General features: G+C 38.2%; 1 protein-coding gene across 1 annotated transcript; it reads right to left on the bottom strand.

Annotated features, from left to right (window-relative positions):
- Window positions 1-12,237: 12,237 nt before the first annotated feature.
- On the bottom strand, window positions 12,238-12,474 carry LOC309961646 (signal transducer CD24-like; the record flags this gene model as incomplete). Its single annotated transcript, XM_082839105.1, has 1 exon — window positions 12,238-12,474. One exon carries the CDS (start codon window positions 12,472-12,474, stop codon window positions 12,238-12,240), a length of 237 nt encoding a protein of 78 aa, XP_082695231.1.
- Between the last annotated feature and the right edge of the window lie 3,724 nt (window positions 12,475-16,198).

Below are 16,198 nucleotides of genomic sequence, written 5' to 3'. Positions count from 1 at the left end.
AAGCACATGGTCCAAGATAGGGGGGAGGAGACGTTCCCCTGGAGCAAAATTGGAGCGGCTGCCAGGTAGAAAGCCTCCAACCGAAACACAGAAATGTCCATGAGACTGATCATCAATTCACATAGCCACGCTTTGGGAAACGTTGTTGAAGGTGGAAGAAGGCTGGAAGTGGGTTGGTGGGTGAGAGCGTGGAGGTACTGGGCGTTTTTGAGCTGGAATGTGACAGAGATAAAACAGCAGTTTAGGCATTTAATAATAACGATAATGATAATATCTTGCATGACTAGTTCTTTATATCTTCCAAAATGCTTTCACTTAACAGAGCCCTTTGGATCTATCCTCCTGTGAAGTAGGAGGAGTAGGTACTATACCTATTTTGCAGATTAAATTGGGGTGCAGAGAAATTACAGCTAATGACAGAGCTAGTATGATAATTCAGGTCTCTTAACTTTTGGTACATTTCTTTTTTCACTATTATCATTTATAATATAAACTATTATCAGATCAACTTCATCAAAGAAGATTGCTCAGTTTTTGAAGGTTTTCCTAATTCATTCACAGTGTGTTTATTTAATGCCGGCTATGTGCCAGGCATCATGTTAGGTGTTGGGAACACAAGGAATTTATTAAGAAGTAATAACAAATAAGCCACGATTTTGAGTCATTAGCTAAATGAAAGCGCAGAGTGACACAATACTAATCTAGTCTTGACAGAGGAGGAGGGGCTGTCAGGGAAGGTTCAGTGAGTATATAATGTCTCCGCTAAAACCTTAAAGACAAGTAGGAGTAAGCTAGATCAAAGGATAGGAGACCAAGAGTTGGGAGGGAGAAAAGCTTTCCAACAGGAGGGACAGCATGCACAAAGGTCCTGGGGTGAGTGCGTGGCATGTAGAAAAACTGCAGGGTTGAATATGGCTGGAGCTCTAAGTGCCAGAGGTCTGAGTTGTGGAGATAGATGAGGCTGGGGAGACTGGCTGTGGGCACACCTTGAAGTATCCTGAGGCTTTGGGTTTTATCCTGAGGGCTTTATGCGGGGATATGGAAAGGTTTCAGAACGGTCATTCAGCTTATAGAGTGGAAAGTGGATGGGAGCAGGAGGGAGGAAGGGGAGGAAGAAATGGGACAGGAAGCCCATTATGCCTCTTTCAGTCACTGAGAAGTGAGGTGATGATGGCCTGAATTAAAAGCGTCAGCGGAAAGAAGAAATAAGCGTTTGGATTTGCATGATATTAAAATCGCAAACTTACATAGCAGTATTTTGCCCCAGAGAAATAATAACCACTGATAATTATTAATTTTATCTCTTCATTCAAGTTTCACTTCAAAAAACTTCCACTGGACCTGCTTCACTCAGCAAGAATTTATCGAGAACCTATTACAAGTCAGATGTTCTAATATTGTCCAGATGTTAACATTCTGTCAGTTTAAATTGCTTAAAATATACATTTTCATCTTTTAGGTATACCAGTCAGTCTGTTTCCATCCTGTTTTACTTCATATGGAGTTATTCTGAACTCATGTTATTTTGAGTGTAAGCGAAAAGGTTTTCAAATACAGGTGTGGGATAACTTGTTTTTTAGCACCTTTTTTTTCCTAGCCAAAAAAAAAAAAAAAAAAAACACCTTGTTTATTTTTCTGATTGTATCTGGGAAAAACGTGAAGAAGTATATTGAACATATCACTTTACTGATTTCTATAACTGCGTAAAATCGCTACCGAAATCACTCCTAGTGCATTCTGTGGGGCTTGCTCAGAGTTCAAAATTAGGACAATTCAATATTCCCACAGATGCAAATGAGGAAAGGTATTTAGCTCCTGCGGGGAATGAAAGGATTTGGGCAAACATGCAGTATGTGTTTACTAATTAATTCAGCTAAATTTTGATGAAGTCTGATGCTTAAAAACATTCTATTTATTTATGGAATTAAAAGTCTGCACACTCCTTCATTATCAGCAGACTGGGTATATTCTTCACCCAGGTATCAGCTTTTCTAGTAATCTCTAGGCTGTTACAGCGCTTTACGACTCCGGCTGATAAAGGCAATTCTAATCTATTGCTCACGTGAATTATCAGTAATATTAAATGAATATATTGGAGGTATTTACATGTGTCATTCATAGTTGCTGTATTCTAAAGAAATGATTATAATTGTTCTTATTAGTTATCATATTTCATGCTTCTGCAGTGAAATTTTTTTTTCTTGGTTTTGTTTTGGGAATATCTTAATGAGGAAAAAGGCTTACAGTATTTTGAAATGTTCACAAGGCACTGAATAGCACGTTCTAATTCATTAGTCATATTTTATTGGAAAATTCTTTTGTGTTGCTTTATTTTTTTTCTGAGCACATGTAAACCAGATGAAGAAGGAAAAATGGGGCAGCCCGTCAATCTTCTTTAACTGATAGCTAGCAAAGAGATTATAATACAGAATGAAAACCAGAATACCTCTGAGATTTGAAAAAGTTTGCATTTCTTTGCATTTGCTCTTAGTTCTGTTAGGGACTGAAATACGAAAACGTGAAGCATAACTTTTGTTGAATTAGAATCCTGACTCATTGTAAGCCTGTAGGATAACCTGTTTTTTATAGTACCCTTTCCTTAAACTGAAAACATTTCCCTCTGCCCTACGTTGAATAAAAACTTACATTCCTAATATGTGGATTACCACCTGCCTGCTATAGATACCTGATTAAGTTTCAGAGTTGATTCAAAATTCAAAACTTTGCTAAGAGGATAAAAGCTGCCAGATGTCCATTTGAATTGACTTATATAGAATAATGTCTGTTATTTCGTGCAATGGGCGAACAAGATGTTTCCAAAAATGGATTGTTTGCAAGAAGGTGGAATTAAAATTTTAAAATCATTTTCACTCTGAATACTCCTCTTCATCATCCAAGGTTCAACTCAACATTGAGTTTTCTGGAAATTCTTCCCTGATCTCTGTGCCAGTCCTGGTCAGAGTTTATGCTCTCTTTTTCATATGGCCACCCCATTTCGTATTATAAGCATCGTTTTACTCATTTGTCCTTATCAGCACTGCCCCACTCCCCTCCCCCAACTGTAAACTCACTGAGAGTTGGGACTGCCATCCTCATCTTTGTACTTTCAATGCCTTAACTAACTCTGTGTCTCATACGTGGTAGGTAGAGAAGCCATCTGAAAATAGACCATACATTTCCCTACCTTTTAAAATAAAGTATACCAAAAATAATAATAATAAAAATATCGATCACTTAGACTTGTCACTATGAGCCACAAAGGTTTTTAAACCCTCTGAATATGTGTCTGTTGGTCTCCTTGTACATGGCCAAGCTGCCTAGGGTTTGTGTGCCCTTTAACAAGCTCCTGGGAGGAGGTGGGTTCTCGGTGTCAGATTCTGGAGCTATTGCAGAATCCTGTGGGATCCTCTGAGCTGACTCCTAACATCAGGTGTCTGCTCCTCAGTGCTTTAATTGACCTTCATCTCTGTGCTGTCTCAGTATATTAATAGTGATGCCGTCAGCTAGAGATGCCTGGGGCAATCCCCCGTCCCACATTACTTGTAGTGGGCCTTCCAAACATTTCCACAATGGGTCAATGTTGTGGCTGGACCGGCCCTTGTGGTTCTTATTACGATTGCAGGAAGTACTTCAGCAAAATCCATCAGAAAATTTTGAGGAACGAGATTTATTACTCACAGATCCTGGAGAGTACCAGGCACACCCAAGGGCCACACAGCTAGGTTGTGGGTAGAGAGAGAGAGATATCAGCTCTGGGACTCTGCCTCTGTGGCCCGAGGGTGACGTGTCTAGGGTTTCACAGTTCACTCTTTATTGGATAATTTAAAGCATAAGAGTGGAAATTAGGGTGCAGGAAGGCAGAAGAGTGGTCACTCAAGCCGTCCATTATCTAGATTACCCAGAGCTTCTGAAAGAGGCACCTTCATGGGCGGGGACAGCCTAATTCCTTATCTGGTAGTTTTGCTAGTAGCTGGCACTCGTGCTAACTCTGCCACTTCCAATGGACCCCATCTCTTTTCTCTTCTCATTTCCTTTTAGTTTAGGCAACAGTTGGCTCTTAGACCGAATGCCCTGGTTTTCAGAGCTATCACCATCCTTTTCTCCCAATACGTAAGCCAACTGTTCCCAACACTTCTTATGGCATCTTTTTGGCTAGTTACATTACTGCTTGTTTTTCTACTGTTCAATTACTTTTTTCCTTCTTTCTCTCTACTGACAGAAAAGTCTTAAGTTAAAAGACAAACAAAAAAGAAAAACCATAGACTCAATTTCATTTTAAATGCTCAAGCTGAATGTTTAATGTTTACAGAAAACCGCTTTCTAGAAGATAGGCATGCTACTCTGATTCTCATGTCAAATGATTCCTTAAAATTTAATTTTTTGTCTAAGGGAAAAATACAATTCAACTTTGCAAAGAGAAAAATAGAATGTTGTAAAGGCACCAAATTCACTGCAAGTAATTCTACAGATTTTTTACTTTAAATCATCCTAGGATGAGATCTTTGTCCATTTCCTTTAAATTCTTCCAAGACTCTCAATACCCTTTATTTTAGTTTCTCAGGCCTCTTGCATTAGAACATGCTTCTGATAGTTAACACAGATATTTCCTATTTTTACCTCTTCGTAACTGCACAATTTGCAGTGAAAAATGAAGATTCTTCACTTACTACCAATTATAGTTCCTCACTTCAAAAACGTGGTGACTCCTGTAGTTTACTATTCTTTGAGCCAAAAAGCTCATTAGTTTTTTAACCTTCACTTTTGGGACTTACATACAAACCTGCTATTTTCCCTTTTAATTGTTGCTCCTTTCCAAGATGCACATTAGAGAAGCCTGTCTTAAAATAAGATTCTTGGACCACTTGCATCAGAATCGACTTATTCAGTATTTACTGAAAAAGAGAATTGCCACAAAATGACACTTCATGTATTCATTTATCCAGTATCTCACTTTGTATAAAAATAAAAGTAACATCAACAATAAGGTGAGTATTCTATTAATAATTAACTTTAGACTGTGGTCCACTCAGCTCCTGATTTTCCCCCCCTTACCTGTTCAAAGTCAGTCTGTTTCACTATGAGTTGTTGTATTGAGAAGGCCCTACAGAGGTCAAGTAATACTTCTCAGTTACTTTTGAGGAATTCTCCCGCTTTTCAAATCTCAGTTTGGATTCTCTTTGTTCCCCGTACTCTCTCTGGATAGATGCATCTAGTCTCGTGGATTTATATAGGTTGATGGCTTCCAAATTTATAACTCTGGCCTGGCCTCTCCTTTGGATTCAGATCTGTAATCCAGTTATCTACTTGTCTTCTCCATTTGAACATCTAATGGGCATCTCACATTCATCATGACTGAAATTTAATTTTTGATTTCCATCCCAACATCCAAAACCCATACTTCTTCAAGTCTTCCCCATCCCAGTGAGTGGAATTACATTCATTCATTCTCTCAGCCAGAAGCCTAAGAGTCATTTCAGATTCTTCTCTTTCTCTCTTCCATTATATCTAGTCCATCAGCAAGTCCTGTTGGTACAACCTCCAATATGAGAGTGTGAAAGAAACGATGTTGAAAATTTTCCATGACCTAAGATGACAATGAGAGGACTCAGTTTTGGACGATCACTAAAACAGCATGTTAGCCTTTCATCTCTTGTTTGAAAATGCTTCCTTAAGTCTCATGAGCTTTATTCTCTTACAGAGACTCCTCTCTTCAAATTGGCTGAGTGTTCCTACAGTCTCTGAGCTGGGCCCTCTGCCAATCTAGCCCCAAACTAAAGCATAACCCAGTCATAACTGTTTTCACTATTTGATATCCCTGTGAATCTGTGGATACAAGTTATCTACAGAATCTCCTCTAAGGCATTTCTTGATCTTGTCTTCTGATTTATAGGTTGGACATATTTTGGACATGTTTAGTCATATTTTTGCTGCCTGAGTAGCAAGGAAATTTGTTAACTTGGATATCAGGAGGGATGTGAAAGCCCCTTCTTCTTAGTTCATCATTATCAGCCATGCTTATGTAGGTAGTTGAATATATTATGCCCAGAATTTAGTATATGCATTAAATATGATAGAGTTCACCAGGAAATGTAAAAATAGAACAAAATACAACACTTTACTTGCAGATTGGAGGTGAGGTGATTGGTATGTTAATTAAAGGTGACCCCAGCACTCTTAATATTAACCTCCTGATTTTCTCCAGTGTTTCAGGTAGGAAAAAAAATTATTCTTCAATATTCCTAAGAATGAGATTGGATAAAGGACACAAATGAAGTCCAGACCAAGTACAAAAACATGAGCTCCTTCTCCTGGCTGCTCAACTAATGCAGACTTAGTCTGGGGATGAGATAACTATCTCAGCCATTCCATCGCTCAGACTTCAAATTATAGTAATTATGACAATTTGTACCAATAGCCATGAGGTGGGATTTTTGAGGTGGTTAAAAATAACATCTGTAAAATCCAATAAAAATTACATTTTGCTAATTTTCTGATAAGATACTGTTTTAACTATACTGTGTCTTCTGCCACTGCCAGTTTTCAATTAGAGCATTCCTTTAAAAAAATTTTTTTTAACCCATTTTGCCTCCTGGATCCAATTCCATCCTCAGCAACGCATTTGTTTTAATGCTCCTAATTAATTGTTTTGTATGAATTTTGCCTTTCAAGCCGATGCTAATCTTCGAGACTTTATTAACTTGCTGATTGCTAAATCTTGATACAAAAGCAATAGTAGTACTCAATCTGTTCCTTCTGGCTTAGAAAACAGAGTTCCCATACAGGCCCGCTCAGCCAAGTCAGTGCAGAAAAGGACAACTATGACATGAATAATGGGGCTACTAAAAGAAGTTGGGTCTGCAGTTCTGTCCAGCTTGGAAATTGCTAGCTCACCGTAGGGACACAGTCATTGGTGATAGCTCACAGAGTTCCCCTAAGTGCGTTTTAACAGTGCCCCACGTGTCTTCCAATGCTGTGTTTCCTTAAACCCCTTTCATTTTGGTTCATTTCTGATGAAACAAAGTACATATTTTCATGTTTTTACTGCAGAGGTCATGAAATTGATGTTCAGAGCGCTCAAGTGGCCTACCCAAGCTCTCTCAGGTGGTGAATGAGGACCAAAGGCAGGGCGAGCACGAGGGCCTTTGATTCTCCTTCCATCGCTCTTTCAATCAAATCATGTAGCCTCTAAGCCAGTACAACTGTGTGTGGGTAGGACCACCCCTGGCTCCTCAGGAATCCTTCTCCTTTATTTTTGCCCTTCTGTCTTCTCCTTTTTCCCTCTAAACAGATAAAGTCTCCCTTGATCCAGGAGCCCCCTCCAGCCACCGCCTCATCTCTTTCCTTTCCTTTCCCTCAAATCTATAACTTTTTTTTTTCCGGTACACGGGCCTCTCACTGTTGTGGCCTCTCCCGTTGCGGAGCACAGGCTCCGGACGCGCAGGCTCAGCGTCCATGGCTCACGGGCCCAGCCGCTCCGCGGCACGTGGGATCTTCCCGGACTGGGGCACGAACCCGTGTCCCCTGCATCGGCAGGCGGACTCTTAACCACTGCGCCACCAGGGAAGCCCAAATCGATAACTTTTGAAAGAATTTGACTACTCATATTGATCCCCCATTCTCACATTCACTCCGCAACACACCCCTGCTCAACTGAGACTAGTTGGTCATGATATTTCTCAATTCCAATCTTTCCTCCCCATTCTTATCTTCACTGCTCAGTTTCTTACGCACATCTTCTCTCCTCTGATCAAGAGAAGATTGGATGAGATGTAAAAGTGGAGTTTATATCCATCAATTGTTGAGAGCATGAAAGTTAGCAAGGCAAACATGATTCCTGTCCTCACAGAGCTTACAGTATCTTGGGCCTGTTCTGTCTGAGGTGAATGATTAAATCTCCTCACTTCCCGGATTTCCTCTGTCTCTCTACCTCAATTATGAGTACATAATCCTCTCACTCAAAAATAAAATTTTATTTTACTATAAAGACTATAGGTCAATAATTGTATCCTTTTACTTACATGAACTTCTGAAACACAACAGCTAAAATAATAGCCTAGTTATTAAGTATCAAAATACTATTCATATTCTCTAGCAGTATTTTTTTTTGGAAGTACGCAGGCCTCTCACTGTTGTGGCCTCTCCCGTTGCGGAGCACAGGCTCCGGACGTGCAGGCTCCGCGGCCATGGCTCACGGGCCTAGCTGCTCCGCTGCATGTGGGATCCTCCCGGACCGGGGAACGAACCCGTGTCCCCTGCATCGGCAGGCAGACTCTCAACCACTGCACCACCTGGGAAGTCCTCTAGCAGTATTTTTTGACCTCCAAGACTGGAGGTTTTCTTGGCGAGCATGCATGGTCAGAGTGTACATGTAATATTTTATGTGATACTTCTCTGGTTGATCTTTATCTATGAAGACATTTTCTTACTTTGCCATTATTGACTAGTTTCAAACACTCACAAGCTTGTTTAAAAAAATTAACATTCAGGGATTCAACGTTTGATCCATTTTCTCACATTTGCAAGAAATAATCTCTTCCTTGCTGGGTAAAACATTGATTTGTTGCATTATCATCTAATTCCTCAGCAATGCTTTTCTGTCAACTAGTCCATTCCCTTAATTATCTCAAACTTTCTTGTTGGAAACAGACTAGACATTTCCAGTTTATTTTGGTTTTGGTCAAACATCTTCTTTAGAGTTTTGGGTTTTTTTTTTTCCACTTATGCTTTTGCTCACTCTTCTTAGAGCTTGAAGACTCAGACATGCTAAGAAATCAGCCCTTCCTGAACATTTGAATGACTTGTTAGGAAACCCGGCTCTGTCTGTATCTGGAACATGAATAAATATGGCATGGACAGTTCTGGGAATCTTAGGAACCACCACCGAGACCTAAATTATCCTTTCCTATCAATCATAAAGAGATCTGGAAAAAAATAGCCATCTTCAGTTATTATCTTGATGACCTGTCACACAGAGATTCGATTTCAGGAGGAACAGTGGACAAGGCTCATGCTTTTCAACCTCATTCAAGCCATGGCTCACCTGATCTTATAGAAGCAGAGCTGACTGGATGGAAGGAGACAGTGAAGGGCAGCGGGAAGAGTGCTGAGACTTTCACTCTGTTTCCCCTACATCTACCTGGGAGATCCAGACTTAAGGTCTCAGAGCTGTGAGGGCAGGGCTGTGTCTGTATTGCTTACCATCATGACAGCTTCACTTGGTGAACCCTCAACGGTGAGAGTGGTTTTAGATGAATGTTTTTGCTCCAATTGCTTTGAGTTGCAAAGTAAATGGGAATTGAAAAGTGAAGATAAGTGTGGCCTTTTCTTTCAAGAAGTTTGGTTGAGTAAGCATGGAGTGATGGCTAGAGGAACTGTGGAATCAGATGAAGTGGGCGTTTTAGCAGGGGCTGGGGTTGGCAGCATCTGAAACATGTTTATAAAAATAGCAAATAGGTGGCGGAGAGTTTGAAGATAAGGAGACAGTACTGATAGATTGAGATCCAGGAGGAACGACGTAGGACATACACACACTTTCCCACACACCTCAACAGACATATGAGTCTCTTTCCTACATGATGTAAGAGCATCAGACTCTGGAATCTTTTGACCCTCATAGGAAATTCTTTTCTCTTGCTTTTATTTCTCAAAACTTCCCTGTATAAAATTCTTAATTCTGGAAAAATGAAAGTAAAGAAAAAGAGAGTTCCATTAAAAGCACCAAACAATAGATATATGCACATATAAAACACATATGAATTATTTATGAATATATATGTGATTTATATATACATATACATTATATATAATATATTATACATATAAAATATATATCGACAGGCATGAATCTCTATGGGCAGAGATACATACTAAAATATGATGTGTGTGAATTTTTAAAAAAATAACCTAGGTTGGGAGAGATTGAAAAGAGTATAGATGAAACAAGATTGACCATGAGTCCTCTCTACTTCTGTATATACTTGAAATTTTATGTAATAAAAAATATTTTATAAAGCACTGAAGAGTTTAGTTTTTAAGATGTGCATATTTTCCTGAAGAAAGTGAAATGTGTTAGATGGTAAGACCTTGGCCAGGCTACAGCAATAGTTGACTGGTTGCCTTAATGTCTTTGGTGAAAATTGCATCAGGGGACTTTTTAAAAACTTCTCAATCTCTTTAATTTTTATGATCTGATAGGCAACAAATAAGTGAACTAATTTTTTTAATTGACAGTTTTAAAAATTATTACTAACGTTGAACATCTCTCATATGCTTAGTGGTTATTTATATTTCTTCTTCTGTCATTTGCTCTTTTATATTCTCTGCCAATTGTATTAGTTTCCTGTGGCTGCTGAAACAAATTACCACAAACTTGTCGGTTTAGAACAGAAATTTATTTTGTCACCTTCTGGAGACCAGAAGTTAAAATCAGTATCGCTGGACAGAAATCGAGGTGTCAGCAGGGCAGCACTCCCTCTGGGGACTCTAAGGGTAAATGCATTCCTTGTCTCTTCAGCTTCTGATGGCACAAGCTGGGTCATTCCAACTTTCAAAACTAGCATCTTCAAATATCTCTCTGCTCCGTCCTCGCATTATCTTCTCCTCTCTGTGTGTAAAATTCCTCTGCCTTCCTTCTGTAAGGCTACATATGAGCACATCTAGGGTCCACTCAGATAATCCTGAATAATCTCCCCATTTCAATATCCTTAATTTTTTTTTTTTTTGCTCTTTCAGCCATCTTTTTATTTACAGTTTGTGTTTAATGCAAATCAATTCCATAACAAGAGAAGTTACTATGAATCAAAGCATAAATACACAAACACAGTATACAATCCAAAATAGATGTACAGCATTCAGGCATGAAACGAAAGAGAATGTTCATTCACACACACAGTAGCTTGAGATCTGTTGGATATGGTTGTTCCAGTGTAGATTTCTAAAGATGGAAAAAAAATGACTGGTTATCAAGACTACTGTGGCCATATTAGATTTCGGAACATCTAAGCATCAGTGTGTGACCATGCGAACAAAAGACTTTAGGGAGTGTCTATTTTTAAAAAGGTTTCTGTGCATCAAGGCAGTTGTGAAAAGATTTACTTTCCAAAATCAAGCCCATTTTAGGCTTAGGACCAGGTTCTAACTATCTAAAAATATTGAATGATAACATAAAGTGTTCCAAATGTGGCTATTCTGATTCAGTTTAAAAAGAAGTATTTACAGAAAAGAGTATAAAAGTTTTTCTGAATTTAATGTAAGCAAGCTTCCAGTCTTCCCTTGCCAAACGTATTTGATTTATAATTTAGCTCCTTCACATATTTGCCTTTTTAATTTCAAGATTTGTCAATCTTACCTTCAAAACATCATTTTTTAAACTGTAAAAAGTATCCGACATATGCAGAAATAAAAAGCATTTTGAATTAGTTGAGATCAATGTAATTCTACTCTTTGTTATCTGTTTAGCTAAATGAATCTCTGCTCTTTTTGAATAAGAATAGTTGATAAATATATAAGCAAAATGTACTCATTATGCTTGGATTTGGGGTAGATTCCAATCCATCATTGCCCTGGTACATATCAATGACTATATAAAAATTCAAATGCAATGTCAAACCCAAACCCCAAGGGAAAGAAAGAGTTCAGCTCCCAAGAGAACAGCGATAGCTTAACATAAAATTTTCTCTAGAGTATATCAGCATTAAATTAGTACTGCTGAAACAACACATTGAGGATTTACAGTAACACCTGGAAGTTCCTTCTAATGTACATATAAATAGAATCACAGAAGCTTTGTTTTACCTCATTGTTTTATGGCCTTATAATTATAAATTTAATTAACAAATGAAAACTGAATCTCTGTTCCACATCCCATTCTTTATCTCTAGGTAAGATAAAATCTATTCTCACTTTCAAGGTAGAGTTTTATGTGTCCATACTTCTTAAGCCACATTTAAGGAAATCATCTCTTAACTAATTTTGGTTGTTGTCTCTCTTCATCTTGTACAGGAAACTCCAGCAGATTTAATATTGGCATTCGTCATCTAGTCAAATCCTTCACATGCTCTTCAAACCAATCAAATTTGGGATCCTCAACAGTTTCTGTCAATAAAATAAGGTGTGGAACTAGCAGATTCATTCAATGAAGACCTGTTTTTTTTTTCCCCTTGTCACACTGGATGTCTGGATGCCATCTGAATTGGGTTTAGAGGATGAGAAGTATAGATGTTTCTTGGCCTGAGTCTCTTAACAGTAGAGATGTAGAAGGGAGAGCGAGATCACGAAGAGACTGGCTGTTGACTGCAGAGTACCGTCACTTGCCTTGGTGGTGGCATTCACTGGATTGGGGGCAGCTGAGGTATGCTGGGAGGAATTACTTGAAGGCGTTACAACAGTTGTTTGATTTGAATAAATCTGCGTAGGTAAGAGCAGTGCCAGAAGCAGCAGCCCCAGTCCAAGTCTGGCCACCATCGCTTTGCCCATGTCCGCTCCGTCGGTGCGCAGCACGTCTCACTGGATGCGGGGTACGTGAAGGATTGCTGGCTCCGGGCGGGCGCAGGCAAGATGGGCAATATCCTTAATTTTTATTCTTGTCTTCTAAGAGCTCCCTGCCCAGCATTCCTGCTGCAAATAAAGTAGTATTCACAAATTCCAGAGATTAGGCTGTGGATATCTTTTGGAGGGCCATTTTTCTGTCTATCACACTCATTCTTTATTGCTTTTTTCTTTTAAAAAAATGGATTACATTGGAATAATTTTAGATTTAGGAAATGGTGCAGAAGTAGTACAGAATGCTTCCATATACTCTTCCCCCAGTTTCCCTAGGACGATTTTTTAAATGTTTTATTTCTTAACAATATTGTTTCAGGATTTCCGGAGCTAATAAGATTGGATATAGTGTTTACTTTTAGGCCAAAATATGTTGAAAAAAGCCTATATTGTCCTTTTTTGTTTAAAGTGAGATCTCCATTATCTATATCCTACTTTTCTAAAGCAAGGAGAGAGAAGACGACCATGATTGTGTCTAACAAAGGAATTGACTGATAACAAGCATGGGGTTCACACATTTCCAGTTGAAACAACACCTGGAAAGAGTCAAGACTGACAAACATGGGTAAGAGTTCTAGTAATTTTAATATGATAATGTCCAAATTTATTTTTTACCTTGCCAATAAGTTTCCATATACTAGATTCTGTTTCATATATGCTCAAGAACAGCTTGGGTTACAGCAGAAATTAATACAGCATTGTAAATCAACTATACTTCAATAAAAGAAAAAAAGAACAGCTTGGGATACTTTAAGATTTTTATCAGAAGAAGGAATCAAAAGTAACAAGTTCATTTTGTGAGTCAGGGTACACTGAGAAAAGGTACAGCTTGGGTGCCCCATTTACTAGTCCCATGCCGTGCCATTAAATTACACATCGAACATACTGAATTAGTTATACATTGTTTATTGAAAATTATCCAATGTGATTTGATCCAAACTCTAAAGAATGTCAGTACATCTAGGGATTCAGCTAAGTCAGTCTAAATTGCGTTCAATTTCAGGCATTTGGTGGTGTGGGCAAATGATCAATTGGTTTGACATTCATTTTCATTTGATTTCTGAGACCAGACACTTATCACTATATAGATTTGACTATAGAGATCTGTGGACTGATTTGATAGCATCAGGTAAACAGAAGATGGCATTCTATCTGAAGACTGGAATTTGGGGGTGATGATACCTTTGGCTTCTTTATGACCATGGAGAATCAAGCTGGTGCTCTTAGTGTAGGTAGCAGAACAAGCATGTTTCCCATTGGGCCATCTGGAGAAAGCTACTGGTTGAATGATATTATATATGATGTACAAGAGACAAATAGAAAAGCAAACATTTTATTCAAGTTTGAGATCTCAGAGCTCCTTGGGCCACCACCATCTTCAAATACTGTTTTCTCAATGGCTTTGGGCCAATTACTTAGCCCCTTTACCTCAGCTTCTCAACTGGTGAAATGGGAACTGTTATAGTGTGATTAATTTATCTCCTAAGGGGGTTGTTTATATTAATTAACTGCTGTTAAGAGCTTTGAAGATGAAAAGTGCTAACTGCTTATGCCATGATTAGCCATGGAATAGTGGAATATGATAACTGCTTCACTAGATAAATGACTAAACCTGATATATACAAACTGTGAAATCTGTGGGAGGAGTAAAGACCCAGGGCAATGAGACAGCTGAGGAATCAATCTCATCAAGAAATACATTAGTTACACTTGAGCCTTGGTTTAAGCCGTTTAAACTACCTTCTGAAATACATGTTTGAAATGTCATAACACCGGCACCACATTTTGCTTTGTCAATACCCATAATGACATTTCTTTCCTGTACATATTTTCCCCATAAACCCAACTAATCTACCTTGACTCTAAAAAGTTATCAATTATTCTCAATTACCCTTTGCATGTGCACTTACATACACCCACAGACAGCACGCAAATTGCTATGGTTGACAGGGCAGAACATTCTGCTTTTTATTTGTATTGTTTGAAGCAAACCAAACACATTAGTGGAACATAAACGGTCACTGCTTTGAGCCAATGAATATTTAAGGATATTAATTTACTTCCTCTAATAGTCTTTAAGAAATTTAAAAAAAACATATAGAACAAAGGAATAAAATGTCAGACTTTAAGCTTGAGCTCTTGCTAAGGGCTATGTTTTACAGTTGAGTGTATCATTACCCACCTAGTTATGAGGTCGTATTTCTGCACAGTTCATTAGAATTTATCTTTAATTTTATAGCAAACCATAAGTGAAAAGCCAACATGTCTTGGTCAACATTTATTGCAGTGGCATATTTATTTCAAGGGCACATGTTAAAGAAAACGAAAAAGACGAAGTATCTCCAAAGTACTTTGAATTAGAATTCTTGGTGATACTTTAAAGTGATATTTCGTTCAGGGTATCATTTTGGGAAACTCCTCTAGCATTCTAATTATTCACAGATAATATGCAATTTCATTTTGTTTTGAGACAATTCACAAACTTAAAAAAAATTTTTTTTCAATTTTTGTTTCTATGTTTTTTAGGTATATGCCTCTTTATTTAAAAAAAGATTTAAGGCACACTCCTTTATTAGGGAAAACACTTTCGGTATATTGCAATTTAATTCTTAAAGCTTTTATTTGGAGTGGGATATGAGAAAGCACAAATTTAAATCAATTCTCATTTCAAAAACAATCACCGAATACTTAATATTCATGCTTAAGAAGTGTCGCAATGTAGTGAAGAGAATGCCGAATTTTGAGTCCAGAAAACCTGATTTTACATCCACACTCTAGCACTTTCTTGGCAGTGCAACTCTGACAAATCATTCGGCCTCAGTGTTTCCATCTATAAACTGGGACTAATAATGCCTTCATCACAGATTTACTCTAAGGATTAAATGACCAAACTTTATGAAAGAGTGTCTGGCATCTGGTAGGCACTACATGACATTTTATTTATACTTTTCGGCCAATAGAATCCAGTAGAGATCCCTGCCAAAGGGCCATTATAGATTATCTAAGATCTCAGGTTTGCCTCACTTCTATGTTTCTGAGAATAGTTCATTCTTGAATAATTTCCACAACTATAATGTGCCTGTATCTTTTTCGTGCTGTGAGTCATGATACTCATATTAAAAGCTAATTTGCTCTTAAAGAATTTAATCTTAAGAAAAAAAAGATTATCCCAAATGATTCTTCAATTGAGAATTCAATGATATAAAATCTCACCAGGTATTTTATTACTGTCTTTTAAAAAAAAAGGTAAGTTTGCAGAGTGGTGAGCTGAGGATATGACTCTGTGACTTGGGTTTGTTTCACGACTTAGATTTTAAAAACCTTTAATCTATGTGTCCCTGAATCCACCGTTTTCAGGCTCCAGCTACTATTTCAAGGAAGAAAACATCAGTCCTTCAGCACAAATGACAAAGAAATCCTCGTCTAACCTTAAAAAGAGAGAGGAATGGGGAAGGTGGTAAACCTAACAGAGGAATAAGTCTTTTCGGAATTCAAGCCCAAGTAAGTATTTGAACAGGAATGGTATCCTCATGTGTGTGGTGAAAAATAGGTCCGTTTCCGGCCGCACACTTTGGCTGCCTGGCCTGTTGACTTTATCACCTCGGGATCACTGGGCTTTCAGACGTCTTCCCACGGGTGTCACCCCGCGCATGCGCAC

Source organism: Leucopleurus acutus, assembly GCF_964270905.1.
Source record: "Leucopleurus acutus genome assembly, chromosome: 5".
Lineage (NCBI taxonomy): Eukaryota > Metazoa > Chordata > Mammalia > Artiodactyla > Delphinidae > Leucopleurus > Leucopleurus acutus.
Note: the sequence above shows the minus strand (reverse complement) of the source record. Positions and strands in the feature narration are given on the sequence as shown.